Source organism: Ptychodera flava, chromosome 19, assembly GCF_041260155.1.
Source record: "Ptychodera flava strain L36383 chromosome 19, AS_Pfla_20210202, whole genome shotgun sequence".
In the NCBI taxonomy this organism is placed as follows: Eukaryota; Metazoa; Hemichordata; class Enteropneusta; family Ptychoderidae; genus Ptychodera; species Ptychodera flava.
In genome coordinates, this window is record NC_091946.1 from 13,520,586 (window position 1) to 13,536,399 (window position 15,814).

General features: G+C 39.3%; 1 protein-coding gene across 2 annotated transcripts; it reads right to left on the reverse strand.

The window, feature by feature from the left end:
- Nucleotides 1-2,510: 2,510 nt before the first annotated feature.
- LOC139118640 (uncharacterized) lies at nucleotides 2,511-9,528 on the reverse strand. Of its 2 annotated transcripts, none has more exons than XM_070682060.1 (4): nucleotides 9,400-9,528; nucleotides 4,942-6,874; nucleotides 4,465-4,590; nucleotides 2,511-3,628 (listed from the first exon to the last, which is right to left on the reverse strand). In XM_070682060.1, exons 2-4 carry the CDS (start codon nucleotides 6,820-6,822, stop codon nucleotides 3,344-3,346), a joined length of 2,292 nt encoding a protein of 763 aa, XP_070538161.1. In that variant the 5' UTR covers nucleotides 6,823-6,874; nucleotides 9,400-9,528; the 3' UTR covers nucleotides 2,511-3,343. The 2 variants fall into 2 exon arrangements, with proteins under 2 accessions (XP_070538161.1, XP_070538160.1); XM_070682059.1 differs by having other exon boundaries at nucleotides 9,380-9,498.
- Between the last annotated feature and the right edge of the window lie 6,286 nt (nucleotides 9,529-15,814).

Below are 15,814 nucleotides of genomic sequence, written 5' to 3' on the forward strand. Positions count from 1 at the left end.
TTCTGAAAGGTATTTTACAGGAATGGTTGGGTATTTTGTAAAAGCTGAGTGGTACAACGTAGGACAAGCATTGCAGTGTTGAATCAAGAATAGAATTGCAGAATCAGGAGATATGTTGGCCCCCTCTATAAAAATATTGGGCCATATACAGTCTTTCATGGGGTCACTCTGAAATGTACCAGGAAACACATAGAGGTACTTAATCATTGTTTATCAACACAGCTTACACTTGTTTTAGTCTCTTTGATTACTCACAGCTTTACTTCTGTGGTCTTTTCCGTTTCACCAAATGCAGAGTGCTCTATCACAGTCAAATGACTCTCGTGGCTGTGATGCTAATTAGCGATATTTTGCACATTAAAGCCACGCTTGCAGTCTGCTGTACAAAAGGGGAGTATTAAGTACCAATTACACACATCTTTGAACAAGTATGGAAATTTACTGTCATACTTGTACATGGAACCCTACAATGTGGATAATTTAACTCCTGGCTATTCATGCTGCTGTAAGACTGATTGTTGGACCACAGCCCACATTGTACATCAATGTTACTGTTGGTACATTTAATAAGGCGAAAGTAATTAAATCTTTGTTTTGCGTCCACTCAAAATGGGAAAAGGTACGTGTCTAAGCGGCTGAAAAACACACACAAGAAAATTAACACAATGTAATTTGATTGCAGCAAATAAAAAATTGTAACAAAATTTTAGTTCAGAAAAGCTAAGCGGTCATGTCCTAAAATTTCCTATTCAAATACATTGTGTGTGTTTTTCATGGAAACCTTAATAACCTACGCGGGTGGGGACGCAAAACAAAGAATTTAATTACTTTGGAATAATTGATTATAACTCATCAATCAGTGTAGGATCTGAGGATCATAATACCATACATCAGCCTGTCAGCGATGCAAGGTCACATCCCTAAAACTTTTATACCTTCATGCTTTTGATAGGTGTGATTCAGGCCGCCTTGACAGATTCTTTGCATCCACTTTGAAGACCATTTCATATCAATGATGCACGGCAGCATCCTATTAGATTCAACACTGCATGGTACAGACGATAGTGTAAATAGTGTGTGAAATCAGGAATTCACAATACCTTTGGATGTCATAGAGCATTTGTCTCAGAACAAACTTGATATCTACTCCCACTATCATTTAAAGTGTAACGCAGGGATGATGCCAAAGACATGAAAGTGATATTTTATAGAGCGCCCTCTATTGTTCCCTTTATATAGGCCTTTGTCTTTTGCTTTGCTCTGTATTTCACCTATGGTGCAAGTGAAGTTTAGTAGACATAACGCTCTTGATACGAACTAAAATGTGTTTCGAGAGAACCTCAGCTGATATATTGTAATTAAAACTAAATGGCTCCGTAGGTAAAGGGTTATGAATACAAAAAGGTGTTTCACATCGGTGCCCAATACTGAGTCACCTCTCTTGATAAATCAAGGTCTATGGCCAAACCAACATCTAAGGCTATCTCCACTTTGCATGTTCTCATAAACTAAAACCTCCAATTATGATTTCTACTTTTTACAATTCTGTGTTTTCATAGCATTGCTGTCATATATTTTAGGTGTATATATTACATACTATTGTAGAGTTGAAGATTCCTATAGTCTGCTGTTTCAATGCTTTTGACATATTTTATATGTATGCATATGTATTGATTATCTTTATAAGCTGCTGTAATCTTTTATTGACAGTAAGTTGTAAGATTTCTATTCAGTCACTAAAAGCTTGTAAATTAGCATTTTTAACTTTTCTAGGTGAATTTAAAATTTGTAAGTCTGTGTTACCTAGATAATTGACACCTTAGGATAGAAAATAAAGAGACCCATAAAAGATGATTTAACAGTATGAACTCTGTGACTTGATTCTGTCTGTGTACGTAGCCCTTCCAGTAAGTTTACCACTGCTACATCTTTGTTATAGTCCTCCTTACTACACTTTCCAACTGTCATCCACCCCAACCCCAGTATGAACATTGATTCATGTTGATGACAAAAGACTTGCAGGACAAGCTATGTTTATTTTGGCAGGGACTACTAGTACATGGTACTTTCACATACCTCTACATCACAGTGGCCTTGTGCTGTGCAGGGCATTTTAACCATGTATGCTATCACACCATAGTAAGTCATATAGTAACCCGATTTGCCACTGTACTAAGGGATGGACCATTTGATATCCTGGGGGAGGGGGTCTGGAAGATTTTCAGAAAAAATGATTCCCAGCAAATGTCAATAAAAAATCAGCCAGAGAAGGCTTGAACCAAGAAAAAGTGGGGGAGCGGGAAAAATAATGTACAATGAATCAGGTAAAAAATACAATGCTACCTCATTAATCTTCCAGAATCCCCCCAGGATATCAAATGGTCCAGCCCTAATCTATCAGTGCTGGCCAAGACAACCAAATAAGGTGTATTACTTGCACCAGGATGTCACATGACATGATAAGCTCTGGTGTTGTGCACCAAAAACCCATCCTATCCATCTTCACTGTGTCAAGTTTGTGTACATTTTATTACCCTCGTCGCAATCGTTTGTTTTTTATAAAAAGATTTTTCAGCAGATGATTTCTCTCATGTGTGAAACCGGTAAGGACACAAACATATATTTGCACATGCAAATCACAATTGCTTGGGACTTTGTGTATGTACCCTGGTAAGTATCTCTACTTACATTACATTTGCTCAAATTTTCATCAAGCAAACTTTCAACGATTCTCTTTCAAAATATTAACTGTCCAAATGTTGGTACTAGAAAACAAATTATCCAAATTTTTAATGATATTGAAATTCAAAAATGGGCTTCCACCCCTGTGTTATTTCTAAGGAAGAAAGTAAAGTTCCCGATTTTAACAAAAATGAGCCAGCAAAAACATTTTTTACTGACAAGCCTCAAAATAAGCCTCCGCAAGTGGTGTGGAAAATATTATTGTAAAAGTTTGAGAGTCCGAACATCTGCCCCGAGTCGCATTCTACCGAAAAAGGGAGTCTATCGTAATGAGCCATTTGGCATATTTCTGTAGTATGAAATAATGATGTAAGTATAAAACAAGAAATTGAAAGCCGGGGATCTGTAAATGAGCAAATGCAGGAAATTTAGAGAAAAAAACCGAACAAAACTAGACACCTGTTTTTGTCAAAAGTGAGAACAATAGATAAAACTTGCGACTCCCTCAAAATATTTCGACGAAAACACAGACCTGTGCAGTTTTGAGGACTATACGTTTGACAGATAGTAATGCATCCAAGGATCCGTCGTCGACAAATAATAGCAAACATACAGAACACAATATTGGTTAAGAATTTCTCTGATTTTTTCTATATATCTGTCATCGTAAATTATCTTTGCAGTAGCAGTATTTTGTGATGTATGGGTGTTCGGCCGCGATGCATTGTGGTTGATTACCGTACAGGTTAATTCTGCTGATGTCTTTCTCCACTGAGAAGTCACGTGATTGTTGCGTTGTCATTGTTCCTTCAAACAAGGCTTGTCCAGGGACGGTTTCTATGACGACTTGGTAGCTGACCTTGACGTCAAGGAGGTCAATACGTGAAACTGAGCGAAAACCGGGCACAAGCTGGTCGTCATCAACGCTGCCCGCATAACGCAACACCTGACGGGGAAAAGAAAGCTCTATAAGTATTTCAATATTGAATTGGTGATAAACTGCAAGATGTGATACGTCATAAATTTACGAGCCAAAATAAACCCTCAACCCCTGTAAGTTTACGCTTTTCAAGATCAAAGGATAATACACGCGCCATTCATCCTCGAGTGAGTGATCAGCACAAGAGAGACGTAACTTACTCGGGTTTTGATCTTTTTGTTATTAAAAATACTAAAATACGAGACCTTGTAGCTTCGGACAAGAATAAGGTTGACTTCATGACCTCTGCACTTCGACCTTCCTAACAATCGCAACAGTAAGTGTAAGTCCTCTAAATATCATGTGATTAATATCAAACCATCGTCCATAGGCAGTAAAATGCATTGTAAAGCAAGTTATATAATCAGAGATCAATCGTTGGATGTCAGGAAAGCGTGGTAAAAGTGGCAAAAATAAACAAATGAAAAACGTCCCAAATAACTAACAAAAATTCAAAATTTTCAAAAACACATACACACAAAAGAAAAATACAAGGAAAAGCTTGCATAGTCTTTTCAATCTTGCCGCGTCTCCAAAATATTCACATGACTGGAAAATAACAATGAGGTGTGTAATTCTCGAACAGAAAGTTTTACATGCTTTTAGTTGTGCTTAAAAAATTGCCTAATTCTGGCAAGGGAAAGGGTTGTCGGTACCATTTCCGATAACCTCACGCCAAAGGTAGATCCATCCCTTGGTAATGATATCCATAAATTATTCTCTCGAAATTCTTTACTCAACAGCGAAATCGTTATGTTACGTTTTTAGATAATATTGGTAATTATGTTAGTGAATGATGATACCTTGTCATTTGGAGCACCTATGAGGGCGCTTTTCACATCTGACAGACTCAGTTCAGCACAGTACTCTCTGTACGGCTCTGTCAGATTATTAATATGCTTTAACAACGCTCTAGAAGCTTTTACAACCTGAAACGAAGACAAAATATTTACTGTTGGTGAAAATGAAAGTTAACAGCGGTTCACTTGGCCGTAGTGCTGGTAGTGGTGGGTTGATTTCCAGACTTCATGGTCCGGTACATTCACTGTAAGGACACGTCAACTTGTATATATTGTGCCTGGACAAAATAAATCAATGCAATTGCCAGGAAAATGCTAATGCAAACTCGCGAACAGGTGAAAAACGTGAAGGGTACAAGTAATGTTCCATTTTCTCTGTCTGTCTGTCTGTCTCTCTTTCTTTCTATTTGTCTGTCTGTCTGTCTCTTTTTCTCTCTGTTTGTCTGTCTGCTACATATTGTTTACTGAATCTTACTTTACCTCTGCATTCATAACACTGACTTTGGCCCAGTTCAGACAAGTGCACCAGTGAGGGGCAACACCTGCATCCCCGCATGTCCTGGAAATTGGAATCTTCCTAAGCAGACTGACTGCTCTCTGGGATTGATTTCCAGCCTCAGTTGGTATACCCAACAAATGTTCCAAAGTTGCGTGAACATCGAAAGGTGTAGACAGCCTCTCGATGTTCTCCCGGAGATTCTGATACATGAGCGGCTGTGACTGCCGCAGCGATGGCGGAAAATAAACGGCCATGAAAGGTAACCTTTCTTCGAGTTTCCCTTGCGCCGTGTTACGGAGAGCGTTATACCTGGCGCCGTGGTCGCCAAACACGAAGTGAATCGTATTTTTCAAGTAATCGCCTTCGAATAAGACTTTCAAATAACTTAGCAAGTCATCATCTGCCCAGGCTAGTAGATTTATATCGTTGTGGCTTATCTCACTCAAAAACATGAACCCGAACTTCTTAACATGGTTGTACTTCACTTGAAATTCTTTCAGATAATTAAACATCACAAGGTGTTCTGGTCTAGCGCCCTCGCAGATCTTTGGGCTGTCCAAGAAATGGTAGCCTTCAGTTAAATCACATGATTTTAACCAATACGTTCTCATATAATGGTCCGTTGGTTGATCCACAAAGCCGTTGAATTGTCTATTGAAAGCGGCAAGATGTGGCGAGTCTTCAGCAAAGAGGGTAGCGAAGCCCTGTTCTTGGAATCTCTTCCATACTAGGGGATAAATTTGAACCGACTTTGCACCTGGTTCACCTTGCCTCGTTTCAGGCAACTCTGTCCAGCGTTTGCCCGTGTGCATCGGGATTAACGCCTCTGCTGTGGCGTCTCCAACGATGTTGTAGCCTTTCAAAACAACGGCTTCCATGGTCTCGGTTAGGTATCGGTAAGCCTTCGGCATTTGGCGGATGAAGTTCATCCTGGAGGTAGATTCAAAGCCAAGCATGATGACGCTAACATCGAGTCCTGAAGTTTGACTTTCTTCTGAAAACATTTTGGCCCTTTTGAACACTTGTGGAAGCGGGGATATATGAGCATGCATTTCGTATGACAGCGGCTTTTTGCTACCAGCGATTGTGCACTGAACTCCTATGTAATCCGAGGTGATCTTATTTACAAGCAACACATCAGAGCTGAAATCTGTCTCGTCGTCGAACACGACTGTCGTCTTTTGTCCAAACACTGTGATTTTATCATCTTCGCGCATGACGTAAGCATAAATGCACCCTTGGACGCGTCTTCCCGCCAGCACTGTACTGTTGATCCAAAGATTGTCGCCGTTTTCATCGAAGTAAGTTAAATCAGCCCTGTCATTTCTTGCTTCACAGTTGAGAGGAAGCGGGTCGCGAACGAGGTGCCTTATACTCTCGTGATATGGATCTAAACTCGGAATCGAACACGCCGACTCTCCAGGGCTCTCCGAGTTTTGAATCAATTTCAATAATAAGTTATCAGCATTTAAAGTTTCAGTTGAGTAGACCACTTGTGACTTTACATCATGGATATTTGAAAATTCATAGCGATGAGACTTTCTCGGTAACAATGTCAATGAACGCTTTATGAAATTTTTTGAAGTTTCATTCCTTCCTTTCCGCGAGGAAATTTTTGAATCTTCAAAGCTGGGTTTGCTTCCTACCACGTCGTCTGTATCGTTACGGATTCGCACTTGTGAAAAATTGTTCCGCTGATGCAGCAGTCGTCCCGGCATCTCCTTGACGGGTCCGACGTCATTGTACGCATGCTCATTAGATCTATCGTTACTGGTATAGGTCACTGTCAAGATGACGGACAGGCTGGCTAAGATGAGGGTGCCAACGCAAAATGACCTTTGTATCTTACCCGGGGTCACCATTGTACCTAATACTTTATAATCCTGTTCTTCGCAACGTCTACAGAAACAAAGGCTGCAACGAAATTTGGGAACATCAGTGTGTACTGAAAATCATATTTGTCTACACACTCAACATCATATTTGATTATACACTTAACATGATAATTGTTTATGCGCACGTTTTGCGGTAGAGTCAAACATTTTCTACCCTCTAAAGAGACAAGACTTAGTGAAATCAATGCCGTTTGAGAGCGGTGTTTATTGCCTTGTGTGTAGACGTTTATGTAGTTCTGATTTATTGTAATTTTTGACATATGATAACCTTGGTAAATTCTGTGGGATCAAACGAAATGTCCTAATCTATAACAAAAGCAAAGCGGAGAATGATAAAGGAAACATTTTAAGGTGAAGTACTACGAATTACGTCAAAATTAAGTTGTGGTGTCATTTTCTTGAAACTTTGCACAAATATTCTTGAAGTTGTGCAAGTGCAAAAATGAAATAAAAAATGGGGGTCACCACGCTTGTTTCCATGGAAACGGACGTTAGAATGGCGTCGTTAGAAATACATAAAAATGATATAATTCACTTAAACTAAAGAAAGCAATCATAAAACGCTTAGCAAATGAGTTAATTTTAATAAATACCAAGACTTAAGATCCATATCTATCGAATGTATAGTGTTCATGATGTTTGTGAAGAAATTTTGACATAAGTATCGATTACAAAATGACAATATCGAAATTATATCACTACATAATTTTCGAACTTTCTTCCTGTCGCTTTGAATGGTGTCATTTTGACCAAACATGGCGAATAAACTCCTGACATAATACCATTTAGTTTACACTTTTAATAAAAGGGTGTCACCACGCTACTTTTTACAATATCTCAAGGTGAATGGGTAATTTGCACCATATAAAAGGGAGAGAAATGTTAATTTTACGCTCATATTGAATAAAAACCAGCTTCCTAGGGGGTCAAAATATGACAAGGTTATAGGTCACATGTATTTCTAAGACACTGGGTCAAAAAATTAGGTAAAAGCGCAATTTCAACAATGACAGGTGATGTTAAAAACATGCGCTACAAAATAACCAATTTGCGGCAGGCTGGAGTTAAATCTGCGCAGAAACGTTCTAAAGCGTGTGCGCGTCCGAATTCGTCGTCCTTTACCTTAACAAGGGGAGGGGGCGTCATTATTTATGACTAGGGTGTCGGAAAAATTGCCTTTGGAAATCTGGAATTTTGACAAGACCCTCAACATGTGGGAATTTTCAATACCCCCTTGTCGACTCGAAAGTTTAAAAGACCCACTGCCATTATATATATATATATATATATATATATATATATATATATATATATATATATATATATATATATATATATATATATATATATATATATTATGTATATATATGTGTGTGTATGTGTGTGTGCGCGCGCGCGTATATATGTATGTATGTATGTATGTATGTATGTATGTATGTATGTATGTACGTACTACGTACGTACGTACGTACGTACGTACGTACGTACGTATGTATGTATGTATGTATGTATGTATGTATGTATGTATGTATGTATGTATGTATGTATGTATGTATGCACGCATGTATGTATGCACGCATGTATGTTAGTCAAGGGGCTCTTAGACCTGACAGTTGATGCAAATCAGTCTGGCACCAACCCTGTAGAAATATTTTTAAATGAGATTCTTGTCGAATTATTCAAAAATTGCATTGTCGCGACTGATATACTTGTCTCTTGTGTGGCATGACTGCTAGAGAATTCACTTTTTATTTTAATTAAGTCACAGCTACAGAATGCTGGGACAACTTAAGCTTCAAGGAGGGGTCCGTTCAAAAGGTATTAATATTGTTCACTAATTAATTGTAACGATAAAAATAAACAGAATAAAGGAATTCCCATCCTTCTTATTGAGTTAGACGGTCCTGATCCCGACACTACGCTTTCATACAATACGAAATTACATTGACAGTTTGAAGCGAGATGTTGCGTATCGTTACCGCAGCATTATACGCCGGTATGTTTGCTTGATGTCACGGGGCACCTGTAAAGCTATGGGTACATATAGGAAAGTTGAGGAGGAGGTGTCCCCTCCTAAGACAGAAAACTTTTGGACATTTGACATTAAAGAGCGGATTGAGGACACGTTGAACAACTGCCTCAACAACGAGTATTTTTGCGTATCTCCCCTTTTGTTAATCATTTTTCGAGTGACCCCTCTCATTCTTTCGACCCCGACCGTAAATAATGATCGCTCCCTAAGTCTCGTACTTGATTATGATATTTGCTGTTTGATATTCGGAGACCCTGAAATCCCTCAATTAATTCAATCAGTGCCGTGCCGTGGATTGCCATCACTGTAATCTTTTTTTTTATGCTCTCTGTGGACAAAGTGATGGCAGATGTAGTTCAAAACATCTCGGTGTATAGACAGTAGTAAGGTCAACTCGGTCGTTCAGAACGTACGGCGGGAGTGGTCGTAAGTCACTGCATGATATTACAGTAAATCGAGAAATGCTGAATAAACTGCTGTAGATGTACTTACCGCGATGTTTACCGTCTTACCTTACGAATGTAACGGCGCATGTGACACCGCCCGACAGTCTTAGCAAAGATCAACATCAGCCTGAATGTACTCAGTGCAATGGTCTAAAGAGCGATCGGTCATCGCGCCCTGCCCGATGACAATCACAACATGCAAATGACCTGATTAAATCGATTATCACATAAACTGGCCCGAATCGCCACCCGTGTGACGTAAATAGGACGAATAAAAATCCAAATTAGCCCCTTCTACGTCATCAACGGGGACTTTTTCCTGCACTAGTATACCGTTCATACATGCCCGCTCGCCACGACGCTCTCCACTCGGAGTTCATTCACCTGAATAGCCTGTTGAGAACTATCACAAATTCAAGAACCGGCCAGAATCACCACCAGTGTGACTTAGAGCGGGATAGATAACAAAACCCTGTTCTAGTTTTACCAGATTTTTCACCTGCACGCTTGCTTGCACAGACCGATCTGTCGCGATCGCGATGCTGTGCCCTCATGATAATTTACATGTAAAGGTGATGCGATAAATTCAGACATGGAAACATGGAAGGAATGTCCAGGAAAATTTCGAGTCGCTAAAAGTTTCGCCATTCCCAAGAATCGAATAGGGTGCTATTGCCGAGATAGTTTATCTTACACAAAGGTTAATCAACCTAGCGGTCATCGATACCAGTAAAATTATTAATAAATTAAAAAATTTCGACTCCATAAGTCGGCACGAATACAAACCATATTTGCGACAAATGCACGAAGGCGCGCTAATTACATTTTGCGGGGATAATCTGGACGAAAGCGAGAACATATTTGAATTATTAAGAATGGTGAAGGCAGTCAACACTTAACGCAGGAACATGAGAATATCACTTGATGGTTTTGAAATGTTTCACAGTGACGTTTGCATATTATTTGCAACATATCAATTTAAGATCAAGAGCTGTATTGATTGTCATGGTTGGATGTATCATTTTATCTTTAATTTATGTCTATTGTTTGATCAAAAACACGCCTAAAAGAAACGTTAAAACAATACGAAAAATAGAATTCAACGGACAGCCGACGAGTGACCCAAGACGTTGAGACTATGGGAGAAGCGTATCTTGGACGATGGTGTCTGTCCAGCTTGGCTATCGAAAAATAAAGTCTATGTAGTATACCAACGAATTCTAAACTTCTCGTGTAGTCAATGCTTTGAAGATTGCCTGTGTACCTGTCAGCAAGACGAGCTCACCTGATAAACCACCTCAATCAATAGTAACAGTGCCATCGATCGATTTAAGTCTAGTAAGATTGCGGCTCCAACGGAGCTATTCATCGAAAAAGCTATTCCGGGAGCAAGTTTTTGAGGGCAGGGGAAATTTTACTTGGGCCCCCACATAAAGCATATTTATTTTTACCTGGCAGGAAGCAGATTTTATTTTGATTTTGTCAGGCAGGGCAGATATCGGTTGATTGGCCTGGGACTTGAATTAGGGAAAAACGAGGAGAGGGGAAGTTACTTGTATAAAACGGGGACAGAAGTTAAAATTAAATATATTTGGAAAATCGACAGGTTTTTTATAATCACAAGGCAGGGGAGCTTCATGTCTGCAGGGGAATAATAAACTTTGAAGGGGAAATTGTTTCCAGGCAGGGGAAATCGACAAGCTCTTTAAATTTCGCCACAGGGCAGGGGAGCTTCAAATATTCACAACGGGGAGGGGAAACAGTCAAAAATATGTGGGGAGTGGGTAAAAATGAAGTTCGAGTGCGGGAGGGTAGGTCGAAAGCATTTTCAGTTCTTTGGGGCAAATTATGAACAGCTAATTAATTACCCTCTGGACTTTAAATTAGTCAGTTTTCATTACTTGTCCTGCACAATATATCTTACAATAAGGACCCCTTTAAAAGTACCTCCGTTCATTCATAGGCTGCACCTGCAATGTGGACGTAGTGTACCTGGCGATAAACCTGGAAGCACCAAGACTGTCGACAGTCTCTTGTGCCTTTTCTGTCTCTTATTGGTGTAGTCTCTCGCATATGACGGTGTGGGGAATCGCAAGCGTAACGCCGAAGGCGCGAGTTGGGCACTCCGAAAGCAGCTGATGGGTATAGTAATAAACTGAATGAATAAATACCGATGGGTTATTTCGAAAAAGCGACATAGAAGGCACAAAACATCAAGTCATCCGACGAACAACAATAAATTTCCGCCATCAAATAAAACTTCTGCAAAATTCTAGATCGGAATCGATCCTGCAGCGTAGGGCTTTAACGAAGATATCAACTGTCAGCTGTAGTCTGAACTCTGCAGTACAGCGTTATCAAAAGTCAACTCGCACAACAGAACAGCGTTCCTGTCAAATGACAAAAGTTTGATGATATATGCTTCTGATTTGAAGTTTGATATGTGTCACTGCAAACATCAAAGTTCGTAAGTGAACATTGACGATAGGGATCGGGATTTACGAGTTTACTCCCGCCCGGCGGAGATCATTGTCGTCTGCATAGTGGCAAATTGTCTCAGTCACAGTGGGTGCCATCGAACGGAACTTTTCGGGCTCGCCAATATCGTAAGCTTGTGGTATTTTGAAAGCCAAGATACCTCATAGAATAAAAACAACTGTTTCAGTCTTGCTGTTACCTTTCATTCATAAATATATTTGAAAATATTCTAAATAACTCTTATTATAATACTAGGGCTGTCGGGCGCTAGCGCGGTGAAGACTCCCTGTCAGCCGATTGCTGACTTCGGGAAAGCCTGACTTACAAAGACAGCATTCGGTGTATCAAAATTTCAATTTGATCAGATTTATGAATGAAAGTACCCAGAAAGTGATTGCGTATCTCCAGAGTGATGGGCAGTTTTACTCATAATGAAAGTAAATCCCGGGAAATAAAACCCAGATCGCGACATTATTTTTGCAATCTCCAACAATAATTTTGATCCCTCCATATCAAACGAAAAATGAGAAGACCATTCATGTGAAAAATATATAATGCCATGGAATGTTTCTCTGTGTGACGTAATCGTTGTCACATACTCGTATTTCACGGAGCCGCATAGACTGTCTCAGAGCCCCTCGCTGGCACGCTTCCTCAGACCATAATATCGCCCTCAGCTGGCTCAGTGAGCGTCGCTTGTCAGAAAGACCGTTGAGGGCGCATAACTGCGTAGCGAACGAAAGGGCTGTGAGAGAGTATAGGAGCCGCACAACGCCTTCAGCTCAAAGTTGTGCGGCTCCGCGCGCGCGATACGATAACATCAAACAGAGAAAGTCCGTGCGATTGTATATAGTCAGCACATATCTGACAGCCATGTTTTTTTGCTACTGGGTTACGCAAAGTCCAAGATAATTTACTGTGAATACTTTAGCTAAAAGACTAAAATATGTATTTCCTTGAAAAAATTTCAAACCTCTGAACTCTATACCCTTCAAGAACATTATTGCGAAAAGGGGGAACTGACATGAACAAATTTCTACCATTTATCTGGTCGCACTCCCTAAAAATCACCTTTCCTATTCTCAGACGAGTTGTTGTAGTAATAATGTTAATTTTTAAAGTTAGCTTTGTTGCCGGGTTTATCTCTCAGCAAGAAGGAATGCCCGTTACAGTTACACGGGGACAGTACGCGATGCGATATCAATGTTCTGAAATCGCAAACGCATGTCTGAAGTTAAACGAGACAGATGCAATTCTACGAAGAACCATTAAATTCCTGCTATTTTTCAAGTGTCAAGAAAAAAAATTCGATGTTCGATATCATCACAAGATGACGTGGAACGAGGGTTACGTTTTAGAGTAATGTGATGAATTCATAGCAATCATCTGTTAACAGTGTTACATAAAAATTATAGGTCAAAAGTCGTAGTATACAGTATTGTATAGGACAGACATAGAACAGCAGGAACAGCACAGCCAAACTAAAAGTACATGTATACACATGACTCAGTCAAAGTTGTGAAAGATATTAGACCCAGGTAAAACAATCATGACGTGATGTAAGGTGTTTTGAAAGGGTGAGTGCATCCTCCCCAACATGTGGCACCCGCCATATACATGTCCACAGAGGCGTCATGGGCACAATCTTCCCGGGTAGAAGTCCACAATGGATTTAAATAAGGACAAGCGCCCCCACCACCGTTTAACTGAACACAGAGACGGTGCTTGCAGCATTCCTTCAGAGGGTCGAGCATACGCCTCAAACAGACGAAGCGCTAACGGGAGAGTCCACTGGTGAGAAACGGGAGGTTAGCGTGGGTTGCACTGATCACACTCTGGGCTTATATTGTTAGGGAGCGTTCAGTTATTACTGCCGGGGATGGGTCGGTATAATCCAAGGGGGTCACCTTAAATTTGAAAAACTTAAAGGGGGTCGGGTCATGTATTTTCGAACAGCATAGCGGGGTAGGGAAGGGGAGGTTATTAATTTTCATAAGTATCCGTCCCGTCAAAAAGCAGTTCCAGAGTTCAAAAATATTCTGGGAAATACAAATGATTCGCTGCATAATTCTCTCTCTGAAGTCATTTCACTGTAAATCTGAATAAACGTATAATTATATGTCATATTAACATCTTGCCTCGGCAACTCAGACACTTCTTGTAAATCGAGCTCACTGAGGGCAATGAACAATTCCTATAACTTACATATTAGAAATATAGCAAGTTTTGTCAGGGAAAATATTTAACATTTACCTATAGACTACCATGAAAAGTGAAATAATACTTTTAGGTGAAATCCCAAATCATAATTGTTGTCCCTATCTGAACTTTCAGATACCCTATTTGAATGAAGTACATTAGTATCAATTGTAAAACAACATGTCCTATAAAAGCACAAATTTAATAAGTTTAGTATTGTGAAAAAATTATTCATAGTTTTCTAACAGACTCCAATATGTAAGGAATCACCATTTCGGTGAAATTCCAAAATCAAATTTCTTGCACACACATCAACTGGTAACCGCCCTAATCTTATCAAGTACTGAAAAATGAATTATCAAGCGTCTATGAAAATATAGATTTACTTGGTTTTATATACGAAAAAATATTTGATAATACCTTTGATAATTCATTTTAAAGTACTTAATTAGACTACGATGGTTAAAAGTTGATATGTGTGCAAGAAATTGGATTTTGGAATTTCACCGAAATGTTAATTCACTATACGTTGGAGTCTATGAGAAAGCTACGAATCTTTTTTTACAATGCTGAACTAAATTAATTTGTGCTTTTATAGGTGCCTGACAATTGATACAAATGTACTTGATTCAAATAGCGTATTTGAATGTTCCGATGTTAACAACAATTATGATATTGGAATTTCACCTAAAAGTATTATTTCACTTTTCATTGTACTCGTAGTCTACAGGTAACTGTTAAATAATGTCCCTGACAAAGATTGCTATATCTCTAATATGTAAGTAATAGGAATTGTTCATTAACCTCAGTGAGCTCGATTTACAATAAGACAAGCCTCACAGTTGCCAAGGCAAGATGCTCATGTGATAGAAAATTATTCTTTTGTTCAGATTTACAATTAAATTACTTCAGAGAATTAAATCATGCAGCGAATCATTTTTATCTCCCAGAATATTTCTGAACACTGAAACTGCTTTTTGACGGGACGGATACTTATGAAAATTAAGTGACCCCCCTCTGAGCTGATCGAAAAATACATGACCCCCTTTGAAGTTTTCAAATTTTAGGTGACTCTGCCTGGATTTTGCCGGCCAACCCTCCGGTGAACTAAACGCTCCCTTAATGTAGTAAAATGACGTCTATATAAACCACACAAAGAAATATAAAAAAGCAATACTCGCGCGTACTTTTATGTTGCAATTCTGTTGCAAATAATCGCAATCATACCAATCCATAATCCAATGACAGTAGGTCAGAATTCGTAAGACAATAGTTGTAAACATAGGCACAAAACAGCACAGAACAGACAGTAAATAGACGGTTCACAAACAAAGTCATATTCATGAAAGAAAGATATATGGACCTCTGGCCAGAAGACCAAGAGGTGATGTCAGGTGTTTCGAAAATAGTGAGCGCATCCTGCCCCACATGTGGCACCCGCCATATATCACTCTATAAGTGAGATAGGTAGTGGTCACTAACTCAGGCCCAATGTCACCGATGCCATCAGTGATCATTTGTCGAAGAGAGATATTGTATTTATCTACCAGCTTGCGATACCTGCCAAAAAAGCGTTTGAATGTAGAGACAAGTCTTGCTCTGGTGTAACCTTGATTTAACAGTTTGTAAGAGAGATGGCCATGTCTCTCTACAAAATCGCCATATGAACTGCATGCTCTTGCATATCGAATAAGCTGGGAAATGTATACCCCATAAGCTGGTGAGAGTGGAATATTACTTATGACGTGTGAAAAATTGATGATACTAAAGTTGAAATCATCTCTCTTGTCATATAGCCTAGTAG

What these genes read in the sequence shown, in the direction of transcription:
- LOC139118640 (XM_070682060.1), bottom strand. Translation starts at nt 6,822, where the DNA reads ATGGTGACCCCGGGTAAGATACAAAGGTCATTTTGCGTTGGCACCCTC. An exon ending in TCAGTGTTATGAATGCAGAG is followed by an intron (nt 4,591 to 4,941) that starts GTAAAGTAAGAT and finishes TCTTCGTTTCAG; the next exon opens with GTTGTAAAAGCTTCTAGAGC. An exon ending in TAGGTGCTCCAAATGACAAG is followed by an intron (nt 3,629 to 4,464) that starts GTATCATCATTC and finishes TTTCCCCGTCAG; the next exon opens with GTGTTGCGTTATGCGGGCAG.